The following is an 18,723-nucleotide window of genomic DNA, read 5'->3' on the forward strand; positions in this document are numbered from 1 at the left end:
ACTATATTTTTGGGCCAGATGAATGATCAGGAAAAAATATTATTGACATACCAAAGGGGTTTTTTATTACCACAGAAATCTGAGCTGGAGACTCAAACCTTTCAGTGTCTGCAGCAGAGATGGCTACACATAAGCCATTATCAGCTTTAACATATGAAGTGAAAATATATGCACTGGCCAGTGGATAACATTGATTGATGATCTTCTTACTGCATATGGACTTTCAGCATGAGAACAACACATTTCATTTCAGTGAGGCAAATGTTTTCTTTTTAAGCAGGCAAACCCATTTTACTAAATTAATTTTTTCCAAGCTGAATTTTAAATTACAATTTTCCCAAGCAATGCTGAGCAGCTTCCATTTAGCCATTTCCCTATTTTTAAAAATGAGCATCGTGAGACCCTAATTGTTTGATTAAATACAACAAATGCAGACTGACTTGTGCTTGAAACTACCCCATAGCCTAACTGTAAACATCTGCCTTTGTTTGGGCTTTGCACTGCAGTTGTTAGTGCAACAGTATTATTAGAATATATTTGCATTTAAAGAGGTGGGTTAGAGTCACAGTCCAAGGGAAATTATATCTTAAAATAGCCTTAAGAGCAGAGCTTTTTTTTCTGGCTGAAACAAGCCATTCAGCTGCTGTTGTGGGAGGTTGGAGCCCATTGGGGTGGATGTTCAATCCATTATTCATGATTTTAGCAGGGTAGGGTTGTGCTGGGAGGGGGAAATCATTCTTTACCATCCAAAGAAAAAGCAAGTGAACAAGTGAGAATTGCCCTGAGTAAAAGCCATGGAGGAACTAAAAAAGGTAACACAATTCTTCATGGAGCAAATGCCCAGGACAAATCAAAGGGTTACTATGGCAACAAATGGGAACCAGTGGGAAAAAATGGTAAATAATTTTTCATTTGGTGAATTTTACCCTTTTTGCTAATGGAATATCCATAAACAAAAGGCAGCTTCCTTAAGCAGTCTCCTCCTGTTTATTCAGAAACAAGAAAACAGTCTGGAGGAAAAAAAAACCACTTTCACATGTCCAAGTATAGTTTGTGGCAGTATTTGATACCTGATGCTCTAAAATAGAGCTGTACTTCCTAGCTCTGATTGTTCCTTCAGAGGGTATCAGTTCTGCCCTTGCCTAAGTAAATGTATATCACCAAAGGCAAAAGCAGTCATCTTTGCATTTCAGAATTGGATTATCCTCATACGTAGCTTTTAAAGACTTACACATTTGTTTCTGTGTGGAAAAATGCCACAAAATCTCTGACACTCCCAGGTTATGGAAAAAGAACCACTGAAGTGAATTCACTTAAAAGGAACAAGTTGTCACAGAGAATTAAAATAAAAATGGATAGGCTAGAGAAGGTGAGAGCATGTCTTAAAAAGTAAGTCTTCCACAAGGTCTAGTAATAAGGGAGGAAGAGCTCACACTGAAGAATAATTTATTCTAATGAGTTTTTAATCTGTTTATCCATTTTCCTTATCATGCCCGTAAGAAATATAAAACATCTTTATTACTCTAAGTGAGTACCTGGGTTAAATGTGGACCAATCAGATACAGTGATGTGCAAGTTAGGTAAGTCACTTTACCACCTCATTTGAATCAAAACTTCTGTATGGAACTATTTTGGACATACAAGGAGAATTTTGGTCTGTATTTTAAATGTTCTATTTTTAGCTGGGTTTGGAGTGTCTGTGCTCCTTCTGTGCAATTCTCATAATTCCACGTGAGAGCTTTTCAGCTGAATGGCTTTTGCAGCAGCTCCCAGCCATGTGCTGAAAATTTACACATCCTTTTCTCTTGCCCGGATTTAAGATTTTGTTTTCCCAGAAAGGAAACTCTGAATGTTTTATACATTGTAACTTTTCTTTGTTCTGGGGGGGGAAAGGAAAAAAAAACCACAACCCCCAAAAACAACAAATGAGGACCACATAGAAGGATATATCTCTTGGTGTCCACTATTCCTCCAGTGCAAAGTTGTGGGAAGAAAAAAGACAAACTTGTGCTGACAGGATCCCTTCCCACCAGGATTAAGGACAGCAAGAATAATTTACTTTGATGAATTGTATTCTTTCTTGCTATGCAAGATTCTGTAAAGGTTGACAACATAATGGCTTAAAAGACCTTTTATGATGTAAATCTGGATATCCCAGTCATAACTGAACTCAGTGAGACTTTGTGTACTATCCATACGAGGTGGATTTTTAAAGACTGAGCAAAGTGTTCTGTGTTTTCGCAAAATCACAAACTCTCCATATAAGCACAGAAAAATAACCACACAACTGCCTATTGTACACTAGCAAATGGAATATATGCCATTTATTTTTAAGGGGTGAGGAAAAGAGTACAGCTTCAGAGGCAGCCTCTCAGAATTCAGTCAGATGTGTATTGTATGTTAAAAGTAATACAAAAGGCACTGGAAGTTCCTTTCAGATCTGGTTGATTGTACGCATGCAGGGGTCAGTATCACATGTGAAAAAGTAGCAGTTTTTAAACTGCATGGTCAAATAAGGTCCAGATGTCAAAGCATTAGCCAGAATAGCATAAAATATTCATCTTTTGGCTACATTGGAATTGCACACAAATGCTGCAGAGCATTTTTTTACCCTGCCTCCTCAGGCCTTATATTGTTCCACTGCTCTCAAAAAAAATTACTAAAAAAAAGATTCCATGAAATTTGATCTTCACAGTTCTTACATGTAAACTGATCAAGTTTGCAGGCAAATTGAGATTGTAATTAGCTATGGTAAAATGGAGAAAACAGACAATAAGACCCAGCTGTACCTCACGGTGCATGGCAATGGTGTAAAAACAATTTGGGGCAGAAATGTGGGATTGTATGAGCTGGAAACTAACCTGAAAAGCCGTCGACACACTGAGAGGGGCAAAAAGGGGTCAGTGCAATGACGGAGCAGTGGTGAAGCCCCCAAAGCATGGATAACTTTTCTCTGCGTATCCTCTTGAGGTAGACATCGGCCTGGATTAGCTTGTTCTGGAGTGATAACAGGTGAGAGAAAAGGACTTATCAGAAAGATTTGGCACTGCCTGTCCGAGAGGACAGGAGTGAATCTGGAAATGCAGTAATTGGGATACATGGGAAACTGTCCGTCAGTGTTGAGCTGCAGCTGTTTCTGTGGTGCTGTGATGGAGTAGCACTAGCTCGTAGTTCCCGTTATATTGTGTTTGTATGTCTTGTCGTAGTGAGTTTGTGTCTGTTCCTGTGGTGTCAGTTCACTGTGTGGTGGCCAGCCCATTTTGGGGTGTTTTCTGTTCCTCCTGTAGTGCGTTCATTAATGAGAACAAAGGAAACAAAGAATGGGAGTTAACAGGTTATCAATGTTAGTGTCCATTTTGTCACAAACGAAACCACAGTTGTGCCACAGACTACACCCTGTTATTATATCACAGGGGCCTGATTTCCACACATAAACATCTAGAAGTCCAGCAGTACTGGGTACTTGAACTGCATATACAAATATCACATGATACATTTGTACATATTCTTCATTCATGATCCAGATGTTTAGCAGCAATCTACTAGGTGCTTAAGCAGCTTTATCTCCCTTGATTTGAGCAGTAAAAATCCCAATGCTTCTAGCAGAAATGACATTATATGAAATTATACGCTGTGAAGAGCCCTCAGGTTGCACTGGAAGCAAAAAGGTGTGCAGCTCTGCATTCGTGCATTAACGGCTTTTCAACATGTTTATTTTACCACTTATAAAAAACTATCATTCTTAAACAGGCAAAGTCATTGTAAAAAGATTTGCATTGTCTCGTATGCATATGATTGTCTGCCTTTATGATGTAGGTAACCTCTTCCTAGTAGTTCCAACAGTTACCGCATAATCCCAGCTGCCCAAGCTGCCTGAAGCTTGGCTTTGCGTGGACTACATGTTTATTGAAATATTGCACAGTTTAATCATTTTCTTGCTGTAATTTTGCAGCCATAAGGTGTTGTCAGTATATACATGACTACGTGATTCCAATTAATATTAGTCTGAAGTAGAACGAATGATCTTTTAGCAAATCATTGTCCACTGGAAAACACAAGTGTGAAGTCGAGTGAAAAATTCAAACCTTACCTTCCTGATAACTCTTACTGCTCTGATTCAGCTTCCAGTTTCAGGAATCCCAAGACCAACAACATTTCTAACTATCTAAATGTGTAATTGTAATACTGTAAGGGCAGGCGTATTAGGATCAGTGATGACTGTGAACAGAAGAGCATTGCCATGTTGTGTCAGTTTTCACCCAATCAACTTTGCATGATTTTGGCTGATTTTGAATTCTTAAAAAGAAGGAACACACTTTTTTTTTTTTTTTAATTACACCGGAATTAACTAGGTACCTTACTTCTTATTTGCCATATTCCTAAAGAAGCCTGATCAGAATAAAAGAATGCAGAAATTTCTGATGAAAATAATGTTTCTTGTAGTGGATGAGAAAATTAAACTGATGGTTTACGAATGTTTGTGCAAAACTAGCAAATCCCATTGCAAGCAGTACTTTCAAAATTATTTGTGCGACCAGATTTTTGCTTGTGCTATACAAAATGTCCGCAGACACATTAAGGTGTAGGATGAAATTGGTAAGGCAGATAATGTTCTCTTGATCACTGTATGTGTATTCAGAGGGCTGGAAGCGTCTTTTCCTCAGGTACAAAACAGACATGCACAAGTCAATAAGTGAATCAAGTAAAGAAGGAACTGATAGGGCCCAGAAAGTATATGTAGGGTGACTTTCATTTTTCAGTGGAGTATGGTCCTGCGGGTGGTTTATGGGATACCTCCATCTGCCTTATCTTCTTCTTCCCTCGAGGAGGAGAGGAGCATCTGTTCCAGTGACAAATACTTTTTGAATAACCAAAAGTGTCCCAGCAAGGGCTGCTGTGGCCCAAACACTGGCAGCAGCTGCTTTTGCTCTTAGGAAGTAGGAGGAGTGCCTGGGGAGAGGAGAGGGGTGCCGGGCCTGGTGCTGGAGGGGAAATGGCAACAGAGCTCCCCGAGAGCGGTCCCACGACCTGTGTTATATCCTTGCAGCTGCCGAGATTGGAGTGCGCTGGGCGTCAGCCAGCAGAGAATTTGGGATTATGCTTTGAAGCCTGAACGGATCCCTTCTTTAAATGTGTCTTTACTCTGAGAAGTAGGAATTTTGGTGCTGTAGTATTTTCTGTGGTAATGCACGTGAAGAGGACAGCATCTGGACAAGCATCACCTTTGTACAGACAAAGTTGTAGCTCCAGTGTGAGAGACACAAAAAGAAAGGGGTGGAAAGTTCTGATCATGAATGTAAGTGCCACAAGATTAATTAGCATAGTATAAATAATGAGGTTGACTCTGCCTTCTTGGGTCTTTATTTTTTAATTAACTTTCAGAGTAAAGTGGATGGGATTCCAAACCTGATGTGAACATGAAATTAGAAGTATTAAGATTAAAATAGTGTTGGACCTGAAAGGGGAAATACTCAAGAATTTTGGTCAGATCTCAGGCTCATACTGATTATCACCGTGACATTTGTGGAGTAATTATTTTGAGCAGAAATCACAGAATGAAGTCGACTTGTGCAGAGAGCTGTCCTGTATCTGAAGAAAGGGACCTCATATGCTTAGTTGGTTTAATAAATGCTATCCCGTTAACTGCCTAGTCAGAAGTGTTGCTAATTAACAATTAGGTTCAACATACGTGCATTAGATACATCTTCTGCAGAGATGTTAAAAATTTATAGCTTTGATTATCATAAAGAAATACGCCACCAAATTTGTAATCCTGTAAACAGGAGCTCATCTGACAAACATCACTGATGGTGCGCTGTCTTAGCTACTCGAGTGCAAACTCTGAGCAGAGGCCTGGAGGGAATATCCAACATGTAACATCAGCATCCCAACTTTAGTTTCCAGAAGCAGCCACACAGGAAATTCCCACACATATTTAGGGTGTTGCTATTTATTCGCACACTGTGCTTTGGTTTTAACTATTGATAACTGTGAGTTGTGCAGATGTCTGTCCTGCAGTTTTTGTTTTTTATACTATGGAGACACGTTTTCTGCTAGACCTGTCCCTTTGTCCTGCTGATCAGCTCAGGGATTCCCATGTTTTACCTGTACAGAATGTATCGATACAGGAGCTTCAGGCTCAGCTTGAGCAGGAGACAAGACTTCACCGAGAGGAGCAAGAAAAGTTTACAGAAAGGATCATCCAGGTAAATACAAAACCTGCCTGCTGGGAGAGATGCGTGACCATGACATGTCGCATGGACCCTGTTTGTCAGAACCATGGGAACTTGTGTCCTGATGGCTATGCCTTTTTGACTTCATCTGAGTAAATGAAGAATCTGGAAGTTGGGGAAATGTGCACTCCAGCCTGTTTTGCCACTTCAAATCTGGCATCTCTGCTTGGTAGAAAGAAGTTTTGTCCTCCCCTCTGCGGGGGAAGTTGAGATATGAAATACCTCATGGGTAATTATATCAGCCCCTTCAGCTTTCCATGAGCTGGGAAAGGGTGTGTTTGATCTCTGGGAGCACAGTTGGGCTCTGTGCCTTATTCTGCCCCTCCTAACCCAAAGAAAATCCAACACTTCTGAAGTCAGAGGGGTTGTTACACACTCATAACTGAGACACAAATTGGGACGTTTTTGTATCTCTCAATACCCCATATTTCCAACCCTTTAATTCATAACTGGTGAATAAATCATATTTTGTTACATGGACTCCTCCTGCTCTTTTGAAGGCTGGAACAGATTAGTCAATCGTTTTGTGAACTCTAGCTCCTAGAACAAAAAAAATCTGTTCCTAATTTTTGCAGGCTGTTTGGCTGTAACTTAAGTTCTCTTTTTAAATTTGCTTCATAGGCCAAATTCAGCATAATTGTTGCATAGTGTAAAGCATTTTTCCCTGTGCCAGCTAATCTCACTAGACCCAAGTGGTATCTCTCCATTTTTTCATAAGTAGCTTTAATTTCCAGTTGACCTCCATAGGAACTTTCTCATGGAGGCTTTTGAAGACAACCAGTAAATTGATTTCCTTCCTAGACGCCTTGGCCATGAAAGCTTTTTGGAAGTTATGCCTGCCTCTTAAAATCCTTTTCTTTTGCAATAGCTATCCATTGAAAAAGCATAATACTCTGTGAAGCTACCTCCACCAGGGTCTTCTTCAAGAATTTGTGACCACAGGGTCTTAGATCATAACAGCTTGTAAAAACAATGAAAAATGCAGCCAAATCAAAGCTGGCTACTAATGTTGACAGCCAGTAGAACTAGAAGAAAAAAAGCATCTTCTGGATTCTTCATTTTTTCCAGATTATGCCCATCCTGTTGATATTGTTCCTTTTTTATCATCTTCCAGGATTTCTGGTGGAAATGACTCAGAACTTTGCTGTATTTAACCATAGCTTCATTTGGTGAAAGAATCTGCATCAACAGAATCTATTTGTTTATTCCTGTAAAAATCAAATTTAAATTAAGCCTGGTTTTTGCTATTTAATTTTTAGCAATGTCTAATGACATTAAATTTATGTGTGCTAGGGGTGTACATTCTCCATGAGTGTTATTAGGAGCTGTGTGTATGGTTTTTGGCCCATTATAGCTAATTTTGTTCCAGACCACTTTTAAGCTCCATTTTAAACCTATTTAAGCTAGCAACTACTGTAAAAAGGTGTAATTTACTCAGGAACTTTTTAAGACATAGTACTATAGATGCTGAAAATTTGCATTATGCCAGGGTACATCATTTAAAGGGCAGGAAAGTCCTTAGTAAACCATCTAATATGGACCTGTATCTTGTGTCAGAAGCATCTGAATGTTGCCATGAAAATCAAGCATATTTTTCTGAGCAGCATTAATTGCTGTGGGGTCTATGCTCCTGAAGAAGAATCTCTGCAGTATTCTTCATTCCTGTGTGAATGTTGTTTGTTGCAGGTTATGTTGTTATGGTTTAAATCATTGTGGTCGTTAGTGTACTGTGGCTTTCACAGATTTCATCTGTGGGGCTGGTCAGCAAAGGCAGAGGCTGTTGTTCCACAGAATGGGAAGCAGTAGAAACGGCATCTGTGAGCAGTGGCTCTGTACTCGTTTTCTGTCTGCCTTTTCTTGATCAATATGAACCACAGCTTGATTGAAGTGGAAACTCTATCTCATCCACGCAGAATATGAGATGCTGTACAACTAACTTGTACTAGTGCTGTTGGGCACAGGTTGTGCCATGGTTTGATTTTGACATATTGAGGGAGAAGTCACATTTAAAGAATGTTTCCAATGGCCTTGTGTTGAAGCAGATGTAATTATACGGGTGCTCCAGAGAATGAGCTTTTCTTGGTGCTTCTAGTACTTGAAACTAAGACATACCGAGTGTCAAATTGCAACCTATTCCTGTCTCTTCAGTTCCTGCATCTAGGTATATCGGAATGAGAAAATGTTTACTGTGGGTTGTTCAGATGCCTCCAAGTATGAACTATGAGAACCGAGGGACTAGTAGTTGTATCTGAGATACTGGATGTGGTTCTCTCAGAGGTGTTGCCTTTCTAGAAGCAGAGGGACATGCAGCCACAGAGGAAAGGATAAGTCTGCGGCTGGGGAGGGGAGAGGCAAGGATGGTACTCCAGGCTGTCTGAAGGGCAGCTGTGGTCCCACCTTGCAGGCATGGCTGCAAATGCATTTAGCAGGTGTGCTGTGTGCAGTAGTGTGCGGTGGTAGCTGAGCTGGAAGCATACTGCAGGGATACAGCCGAGAGAGGAAGGAAAATATGAGTGGTACAGTTTAAGCAGCAGCAGAGGTCTCACGCATCTTTAAACTAAATGTCCACTTCCACAGCAGGTTACTTGCATATGGTTATCTAAGCAAAGCTTATGGGTTGCTGTCCTCTGGTTTCCTTAACAGTCATAACTGCTGAGGAACTTACCGAGCCAAAGTTAATAGCTACTCACTACTGATGAAGGTTAGAGATTTTAGTTTGTCTCACCCAAGAGAGTAAGTCCTGAAGACTGCCTCAGGACACTAGCTCATTGATATGGTGTCTGTTGTTCCATTAAAGCTGGAGGAGGAGCATATGCAGACCCTGCGGAGGAAAGACTTGGAAGTGCAGAGCTTGACTTTGCAGAACAAACTGGAAGAGAAGACCTGGAGCCAGGAGAAAAGTCTGCTGCAGCAAGAACTCAGGCATTTCAAGCAGGACACCTTTCTCCTGTATGTCAAACTGAAGTGGCTGCTGAAACACTGGCGGCAAGGCAAAAGAATGGAGGAGGAAGGGGAAGACGTGTTAGAGGTAACTTATACATATATAACACCTTATTAACACAATGAAATTGCAAGCGGTGGAGTACTGGGATGTCCCTTCTTCATGTGTAGACTTTAAATATGGTGTGGCATCAGCAGCTTTATAATTACACATAGATTTAAAGAAGATTCAAATTAAACATGAAGCCTTTTCTTAAGTTGGCTTGTGCTAAAGTATATTCTGCATGATATGTTACAGACCACCCATCTTTAAATCTGAACGCTTAACTACTACAAACATCTAGTCCTGAAAAACTCTCTTATAGTAAATGAAAATTTAAGTAGGTCTCAAAGATATGACTCCTGAATAATTTTTTTAAAGAAAAAAAAAACATTAGCGAGCTAATAGGAGTCAAATCTGTTTTGATGTGTTGAGTGCTGTCATTTTTTAAATCGTGTGCACAGTGTGTTCCTTATAAAGCCTGCAGCAATACAGACGGAGGGAAGCTCTGTTTTCGTGTTGGCAGGAGAATTATAGAGCTTCTTGTGGGAATTAACAGTGAATCAGTCTTGTTTGTTCCTCCTCTCCATACACACATCTACCACACTGAACAGCAGTACACCAGTAGTCATCATGGTGATTTTCTAAGTAGTGACTAAATTAAGATCAGGAATTTCAGAAGTACATAGCAACCTGGAATCCCCAAGCTGACACATCTCAGCAGAGGTGACTGCCAGCCAACACGCACTGTGAAGAAAGGTGCTGCTAAATTGTGTCAAGTTGGACACCCAGAATTACCATGTGCTTTGGAAATCTTACTTAAAGTAAGTTTAAAAAAGTGTTTGCCCGTCTAACGCTTTATACAAAATTCTTGAGAATAATAGATTTATTTTGCAGGTTCATGTAATTCTGAAACCATTTGCTAAGGCAACTAAGTAATTTTGCTCAGTATTTCTGAATTTCACAAGATGGGCCTAGTGTTTTTCAGTGCTGCATTTGGCAGTACAAGTAACCTTTCAGGTCTGGTAGGAGTATGCTTAAGCTGAACACTCCAATGTTTTGTATTCTTAGATGAAAAGTAAATGAACATCTTTACCTTCGTCTGCTGTGGTAATAGGAGTCAGAAACAAGAGATGAGTAGCTATTTAGAAATAATTTGCTTCTACTTTACTTCTGCAGTACTAATTTGCTTCTGTGTAAACTAGCTGATCTTCTAATATCAAAATAGCTTTTATTTTTTCACTGTTTGGATTTTTTGACTGGTTAACTTATAATCAAACCACCTCCAGTCATTATTGGAGTCATGTGTTTTGCTAATGCATCAGAGAGAATAAAGTGTTAGATTTGGCTGCTTCCTGGTCTCCATATCTTCATCAGACAATATGCTAGTGTCTTGTATAGTTTTTCATTCATGCGTGAATGATTATATCCATCATGCTACATTACACCCATCTTCTCAGCCGTATAGAGCTCCTATTCTGCAGGCCTGCATACTGTTGTGTTCACATATGCAACATGTCGTATACCACCAAAGATTGTTTCCTGTAGCCTACAGAATAGAAGTCTATATCCCACCACAGAGATGCAGAGGAAGATTGTTCCTTCTCTTAGTCCTTCAACAGATTTCTGTCCCCTGAGCTAAATGGCAAAGGAGTGTCAATGTATCCCATCTCTTGGATTTTAGATCGAGCACCCTGAGGCCCTCCCAGACTTTGGCATTCAGTCTGAGCAGAAGGCGGATGATGCAGAGCGAGAGGAGGAGGAAGAGGATGTTGTGTTTGCACTGACAGATTTCTCCCAGCATCCCACCCTGGAGAGCACAGATCGTGGGCCACAGCTGCAGACTACAGAATTACTGCAGCAGCAGAAGCAGGTACTATACCATTTGTATATCATGCCCTGGGAATGGAAACTGTGAATTTTCCAAGGGAGTTCATTTTCTTCTGCTGCTGTGTTAAATCACCTAGAATCATACTTGTAAAAATACTTCTAGATACACAGCAATTACAGTGGAATTCATCCATTGTATTTATATTTAATCAGGAGCCACATGATTACTGTTCTCCTGTTGGCAGATGCTATCAGTGAAAAATCCTATTTCCTCTTGTGGCTGTTTGCCCAGAAACATCTATCAGTATGTGATGGTCTGCAGAATTTACATGCTTCTCTTGCCTAAGCACATCTATGGTATTCTAGCTTTTAGCAAGAAGAGGTGATTTTGTTTCCTTTAAATAATTGAAGAAAGTAGCACATGTATTTAATATTTCCCTTAGAGATTATGGAAAAACAATGCGAAAGTTCCTTCCTGTCACTGGGCTTGTTTTTAAATGCCGAAAAGCAAATCATAGTAACTAACATCTCTCACATCTCCTGTGCCATAACCGTGTGTGTCAGAGCTCTACCACATATCCTAGCTTTTTCCTTTCTGCATGTAGTGTATCAGCAGTCCTAACAACAGCAAACGTCCAAAGGGGACAGACTTAAGGCTTCCAAACGTTCTCCAGGAGCATTTTTAAAATGGAAAACATTCAGATGAGATCATCCTGTTACATGGAATTATTTGCAATCATAAGTAGAATGGAATAAGAATTCTGTGTTAGAAACACAAATTCAGTGAAAAAGATCTTGAAGCTTTATGCCTTATGTGTCATCTCTGTCCGGGCCCCTGACTCAGGAGCTTGCTCCACAGTGAGAGCTCTCAGACAAATGTGTACTCTCTATGACCACAATTATTCCGCTGGACTTGCTGCAGGATCTGGGGATTCTGTGTGTCTTTGCATTGCATTTCTTCACCTTGAATTCCGCAGACTCTCACAAGTATGTACAACTGGTTTGCTTATTATCTACATGGTCTAATAGATAAGCAGATAACAGTAAGTCTCTATCATATAATAAAGTTAGTGCTGGGAGATGTCCAGGCTGTCTTGCAGCCTACCTCTCTAGTTCAAGATGTAACTTCAGTTAGAATTCCTGTTTGGATAAAATTGTAGAGATCTGTGGTCTTTATGCTACTTCATATTCTGCTTTAAGTTTATATACTCTTTTGCTTTCCTTTTTCATAGACAACTTCATTCTCTAGCTATTGTTTTCTGTAAAGCGTGCTGCCAAGTTAGTATTCATTTGATCACAGTTTGGCATTTGGAAAGGTTCTGCCTTGCCAGTCACCCAGACCCATCACTGTCATCCTCTCAGCAAGCTCTTCTCCGGTAGAAGCTGAAGAAGGCCACGGACAAGATGCTCCTGAGCACATCATTTAACTGCATTCCATCTGCAGACTGATTTAATCTAGAATGAATAAAATAAATATAAGCCAACATACTAACTCGGTACAAACTGTGTTATGTACTAACCTCCCATATAAATCTCTCAAAATGACCAAGAACATTCAAATAAATTATGTCCTTTTTGAAATAATCATTGCTTAGGCATTAATCTCGATTAAGGTGGCAGAAATTGGAAGTAGGATTGCTTGTAATTCATTTTTATATACATTCCGTGCTGTTCTAATGCAGCAGTTCCAGGTAGTCTTGCTTAAAGAAATGAAGCATAGGAACAGACTACATCTCAGTACCCCTCTTGACAGGGAGTAGTGCATGATATCCAAATGGACCTGTGAAGGTAAAACAGGTTTCTTGCCTTCCAACCAGGAAAAAAGTGTTATTTCAACATGACAAGAATGTGTGAGTTTGCTAAGGATTTCTCATTTTAAGCACTGTTACTTGTTTTGCCCGCTCACTGTGGCAAATCTTCTAACAAGCACTGTGTTTATTGAAAGGCATGCAAAAAGGGGCTTCAGTGCTACAGGGCATGTATTTGTCAATGGCAAGAAATGATTATGATTATTCTCTGACACAGAAATAGGAACCATAGCGAAGGTTAATTCTGATGCTGTCAGATGCAGGGCATCAAAAGTGTCTTTTGGAGGGCTGTGGCACAGGAATAGGTATGCACACCTCCTGCACCCTCGAGGCTCTGCCAGAGCCTTGCTCTGCCCCCACACATCTTAGTACCCGTCAGGTGTGAATTGTCTGTCTCACTGGGGTGGATGGCTTGACCCTGCAGACCTCCTGCATGCAGGACCTTTGCTGTGCTCACCAGCCTCACAGACCCTACACATAGTACGTTACTTTCACCCATAAACATCAGCTTCAGTTAATTCATATGTGATCCCAAAACACAATAACTAAACAAAAATATAGCAAGAAAACACTTTGCCTGTATTGTCCCAGTTTTAAAAGCTCAGAGAGTATCAGTAGACCATGAGCACGTCCTTCCTGAAGGGATGGATCTCGGCAGTGCTCACCTCCCAGTATACCACTGACTAGTCAGGCTGCGCTGAAAAACACCCAGAGTTTTGGGGGTCTTCTATAGGTTCCTGAAGCCTGCAGCTGGAAAAAAAAGCGGTGTTTTTATGGGGAATCTGAGGTGAGTGGTGAAGCTGGAAGCCTCCAAACTCTGCTCCTGCCCGGGAGAGCCCTAAGTTACTACTTCTGCCTGGCAAGCTCCAAGATTAAATGCATCAGCGCTCATTTCACATTGGGAAGGAAATATTGAAATAGTCTAGGAGTGGCTGAGGTTAACTGGGTCAGAAAAAATAAAGGGCTTACAGTAACTTGAAGTAACCCATATTTATTTTTAACATTTAATGTTAATATTTAATGGCTTATATCTTCAGTCTGCACTCTTGCTGCTGACTTTCTCACCCTGACTGGAAAGTGGAATTGTTTTGAGAAAAGTGATAAACAGAGCAGCCTTTAATATTATATTATTACGATTTGAGGTAACCAACTTGGTTGAAAATTTACGTCTCGCTTGTCTGAGATTTTTATGTGGCCAGCATACAGAGGGATGAAGGCATAGCAGAGGGGAAAGGGGAGAAAAAAGGTTATTTGATGAAAGGCAGAGTAGATGGGGACTCTGAGAAGGGTCAATTCGTCTTTCTCTTCCTGGTGTTGTCCCTTGGCTGGTAGCTGGAGCATACACCAGAAGGGGTCTGGGAAGGAGCTGGCAATGCACAAGAGCCAAGTGGGAAATCTGGTCACGGGCAGAAGATAAGCAGGCAAGTAGGGCTGATGGCACAGTACAGGAGGGCTTGCTGTAAATCAACGTTTCTATGTGTGTGGTAAGAGATCAGGGAGAACAGCCTGTGGAAAAAGAAAGCACTTTGGTTCTGTTGAGTAGAAAGGGCGAGATGCATATGGGATGGTGTAAGATCGGGGGAGCAAGGAAAAAACAGTGCACATCTGTGGTCCGGTGGAAAAAGCATTAAAAAACAATACACTTGCATTGTTGCTAGGGGAGAGTGTCAAGAAAATCCCCAATTAGATCTTTTTTTGCTCATACAATATTTGTTTTCAAAGCTTAGCAAAGAGAAAAGCCCAAAGGAATAGTAATTAAGACCTAAATGTACTAAAATGATTTGCACCAAGATCCAGCTTCACTTTTGCCTAGACCTGCGATTAGACAGAGAAAATGCACAGTTCTCATTCCCTGTTTAGGCTCCTGACCTTGTGTTTTTAATTGGCTGCTCTACTAAACTGCTTGTATTACCAGACTGTGCTAAATTCTTACGTGAAATTCTCAGAGAGAAAAAAAAAAGTGACTAAAAGCAGAACTAAGCTTCAAACAACTGCTCTGGTCCCAAACTTTTCAAGAGCTGGAGGCTTCGTTCTCTGAGGTTGACTCAACTTAGTGAAGACTCCAGAGTCCTGGAGTTTATTTGAGATTTACCACATTAAGTTTTTACTTCTTGTCAGCTGTTGTTTCCTTTACTTACAAATACTGGGTTGTGGATACAAGACTTTAAACTGCTTTTGTAGATCTCTTGATTTAGATCAATTGTGAATCAGTCAGATTCCTCCATGCTTTAAATTTCAGCAACTGGCAAGGCAGTAAAGAGCCAGCTCCTTGCATGTGAGACTGTCCAGGGAATCACAGCCATGTCCCATTTCTCCTACCTGTACAACGTTCCTGGGAGGAAGGGGAAGACCATAACAATCCTTGTTATGTATCTATGGGACTTAGGCAGACACTTTCACAGTTTCACCAACAGAAATCTAAAGTATGTCTAGAAGTAAACATTGTATTCCAGAGCACTTTGTCTCAAAAGCACTTTGTCTCCAAAAACACTCCAGTTTAGCAAACCAGCAAAAAATAATCTCATAGATCTCTCCAACTTCAGACTGTAAATATAGAGTCATGCAAAAAGGGAAATCTCTGCAGGAATTACAAGTATGTAACCAAAATTGGATTTGTATTGGCAAGTTAAATAAAATCCCAACAAGCCCAGGGGGCACCTGGGGTACTTGTCTCATAAAAGCAATATTGATGTAATGCCTCTAGAAATAAGACATGCCCTCATCCCAGTAGGCTACAACTCCGCAATGGGGCACTTCTGACTCCTCTCTGTACTAGTCCATCACTTCTTTCTTTGCAATTCTAGTTTTACAGGATCTAAAGCTGCCAAATGTATGCCCAGGAATGAGGGATGCAGCTTGCTTTTCTGTTACTGGGTTTTATTTTTCTTCTGCATCATTTCCCTCATGAAGGCTTTAGACTACTTTGCCAGAGAAAGGTTTATGCAGCATACCAGAAAGCCCAGAGTGTGGCTCTTGAATGAAAGCACTTCATAGACATTTGGGGTCGGAGTTTTCAAAGAGGATGAGGACAGATTTTGATGCGCTCACTACCCAGCAGCCCCTGTTGTGACACTAAGGACAAATCTTCAAAAGAGCTCTTATTCTGATTACTACACAAGGGGCTTGAGATGTTTGGAGAATTTAGCCTTAATTGAGTATCAGAATGAAAATTCATGGTGGAAAAATATAATCTCATTACATATTGAAAAGCAGGTGATCTTATATGCATGATGGAGACTGCTGCTGTATAGTAGGAAACTGCTAATTGGCATTAAATGTTAATGGAATTAATTCTGCTTCTGTGGGTGCATTTCTTATAAAACCCCTTGTTGTACACCATCACGTTTCATTAGCCCAAACAGATTATAGGTCAGTCAATGAGCACCTGCAGTTATTTTCCTACATCTAGAATATTTTTGGTGGTTAATCAAAAGGCTTGGAAAAAGTAGACCACATTAGTATGTTTTTAAAGAAAAAAGGCATCATAGTATGTCTGATTTGTGATTACAAAAGTGAGTGAAGTGGGTTCACTAATGCCAAAAATCTGATGAGCATGTGAAATCAGCTTAGTTGTCTCCATAAAATTGTATATGTATTGTCACTGAAAACACTACATGAAAATTTATTTAGATTTTTGTATACATCTGTCTACTTGACTTGTCTACACAGAAGTCTTCATGTAGGTACTTCATGAAATACCAGATAAGAGGGATTGCAGGAAGCCTGCACTTGGGAAAATAAATAAAAAATAAAACCAATTAGACTCTCATGCAAGAATCAAGACAGCTAATTTGAGTTAGGCCTTTCCAAGGAAGCCAACGTATTCATGAGAACCAGGTGATTAAATGCTGAATTTGTTGAGTAAGCTTTCCCATTTTTCTGCTCATGCTGTGTCTGCTAATCAATTTTCTTAAAAGTCTTTCCTATTCAGAATAACTTGTCATATACAATCTGTAGCTACTCCCTGGTCTTTGAGAGGCTCATTGAAAATATTTGATTAAAATCTTGGATAAGTAAATCATGTTACACATTTCTGTGTAATTAATTGGCTGCAAAAAAAGGAGGGATACTTTTTATTTTACTGATCTGGGTTTAATTTTTAAAAACTGTTTTTCAATGTCTAACATTAAAACAACAAGTTTTGTAAGTCTCCAGTGAATTTGCAGAAAGTAAATGCCAAAACTAAGAAAAAAATAAAAATCAGAGATTTGAGTAAGTATTCGTGCTGCCTTTCAGTACTTTGCCAAGATCAGATGTCAGCTTTGGGCTGCACTTTGATTTAACTCAGGTTTTGGCTCCTGGCTAGCACAGGAGCACAGACGTTTTCAGTATGACCATGACATTCTCAATTAGGACGTGGATGGAGGGTTGCTCTTTCATCCCACCTGCAAGAGGGAAAGTGGCCCACCTGGCATTCGTGTCTTCGGTACCAAACAGGGAGCTGCTGCAAAGCCAGCCTGTGTGCAACTGCCTGGGACTGAACAGAAATGTGAAGTACAGACTAGTGAAAGACCTTAGCAGGAGATACTCAGCTCAAAACCTCACTTTTTTTTCCCCAAAGTTATTTTATCTGATAATACAGAAGTATGGAATATTAATCCCTTTTCTTTCTGTGTAGTTTACAAATACTTGAGGTTTGATGCTGAGCAATGACTGTATGTATGAGATATCCAGCTGCCCAACAAACCTCAGGAATGATACTCTAGCTTTGGTTTACAGCATTAATGAAGAAGTTACTACAGATGTCCTCAATCCAGGAAGATGCTTAGTGCCTTTTTCAGGGTGGCTTAAGTGTCTTTGGCTTTCACGGGTGCTTCAGGATTACAGCTAACAAGGAGTAGAATCATGGAATTGCAGAATCACAGAATCATATAGGTAGGAAAAGACCCTTAAGGCCATCGAGTCCAACCATAAACCTAGCACTGCCCATTCCACCACTAAGCCATGTGCCTAAGTGCCACATCTATGCGTCTTTTAAATACCTGCAAGGATGGTGGCTCAGTCACTTCCCTGGGCAGCCTGTAGGCAGAGAAGGCATTGCTATTAGTTTTCTCATGCAAAAGTTAACCCAGGCACTTTCTCTTCCATGCAGTGGACACGCAGACAGTTTTCCTCCTTGAAATGAAACCAGAGGCTAAACCCATCCAATGACAGCATCTCGTTTGTTTTGTTGCGGCAGGCGAGTGAAAATCGGAAGCTCCTGAACGCTCTGAAAGGTTTGCTGGATGACTTCCGCTCGGAGCTGCGGGATGAGGAACGTGAGCGCCAGGGGCTCCAGCAGCAGTACACCCTGCACAAGGCAGCCTGGGAGGTGGAAATGACTGAACTGAAGTGTCACCTTGAACAGGTAACGTCCAACGCCGGTAAAGAATTGCTGAGGTACTTAATGGAACAGGAAATCTATGACAGCCAGGAAAGGGACTATATTTATTCATTTGAACCTGGTGCCTGAACCCTGCCGCGAAGCCTGAGCAAAGCTTTGCCTCTTGAGTTGCCTCTTGGATTCCAGTTGTCCCAGTATGAGTGCTCATGTAGTAGGTACTGTGTAACGTAGATGAGGACAAAGGAACCAAACGTCTTCTTGCTGTGTTTCCTCAGAAGAGTTGGCTGGTAATGTATCAGCTTGCGGGTGTCTGTATTTATTGGCATTTAAGGAGAGAAAAATGTCTCGATGTTGATGAGCTCACAATTAGGTCATCGCTGTGCCTTGGCACAAGGCTGTGTTATTTGATGCATAGGAGAAGAAAAGAGTGATTTAATAACACTGAAGTGATCGATCAATATGTTAATGTTAAATCAGATATTCAAAGCTAGTGGTTAGTGATGGATGGTACCCCGCTGCAGACAGAGCTCTAGCTACCCACCATGGGGT

General features: G+C 40.5%; 1 protein-coding gene across 6 annotated transcripts in view; it reads left to right on the forward strand.

The window, feature by feature from the left end:
- MTCL1 (microtubule crosslinking factor 1) overlaps positions 1-18,723 on the forward strand; it is a 125,408-nt gene that overhangs the window by 83,287 nt on the left and 23,398 nt on the right. For 4 of the 6 annotated variants that reach the window (XM_080378959.1, XM_080378960.1, XM_080378961.1 and 1 more), the window contains 4 exons: positions 6,114-6,206; positions 9,031-9,261; positions 10,898-11,086; positions 18,031-18,198. In XM_080378959.1, the coding sequence (XP_080235085.1) occupies positions 6,114-6,206; positions 9,031-9,261; positions 10,898-11,086; positions 18,031-18,198 (681 nt within the window). Of the gene's footprint in view, positions 1-6,083; positions 6,207-9,030; positions 9,262-10,897; positions 11,087-18,030; positions 18,199-18,723 lie in introns of all 6 variants that reach the window. The other 2 variants (XM_080378964.1, XM_080378962.1) reach the window with 2 other exon arrangements.

Source organism: Falco punctatus (assembly GCF_963210335.1).
Source record: "Falco punctatus genome assembly, chromosome: 3".
Taxonomy (NCBI): Eukaryota; Metazoa; Chordata; class Aves; order Falconiformes; family Falconidae; genus Falco; species Falco punctatus.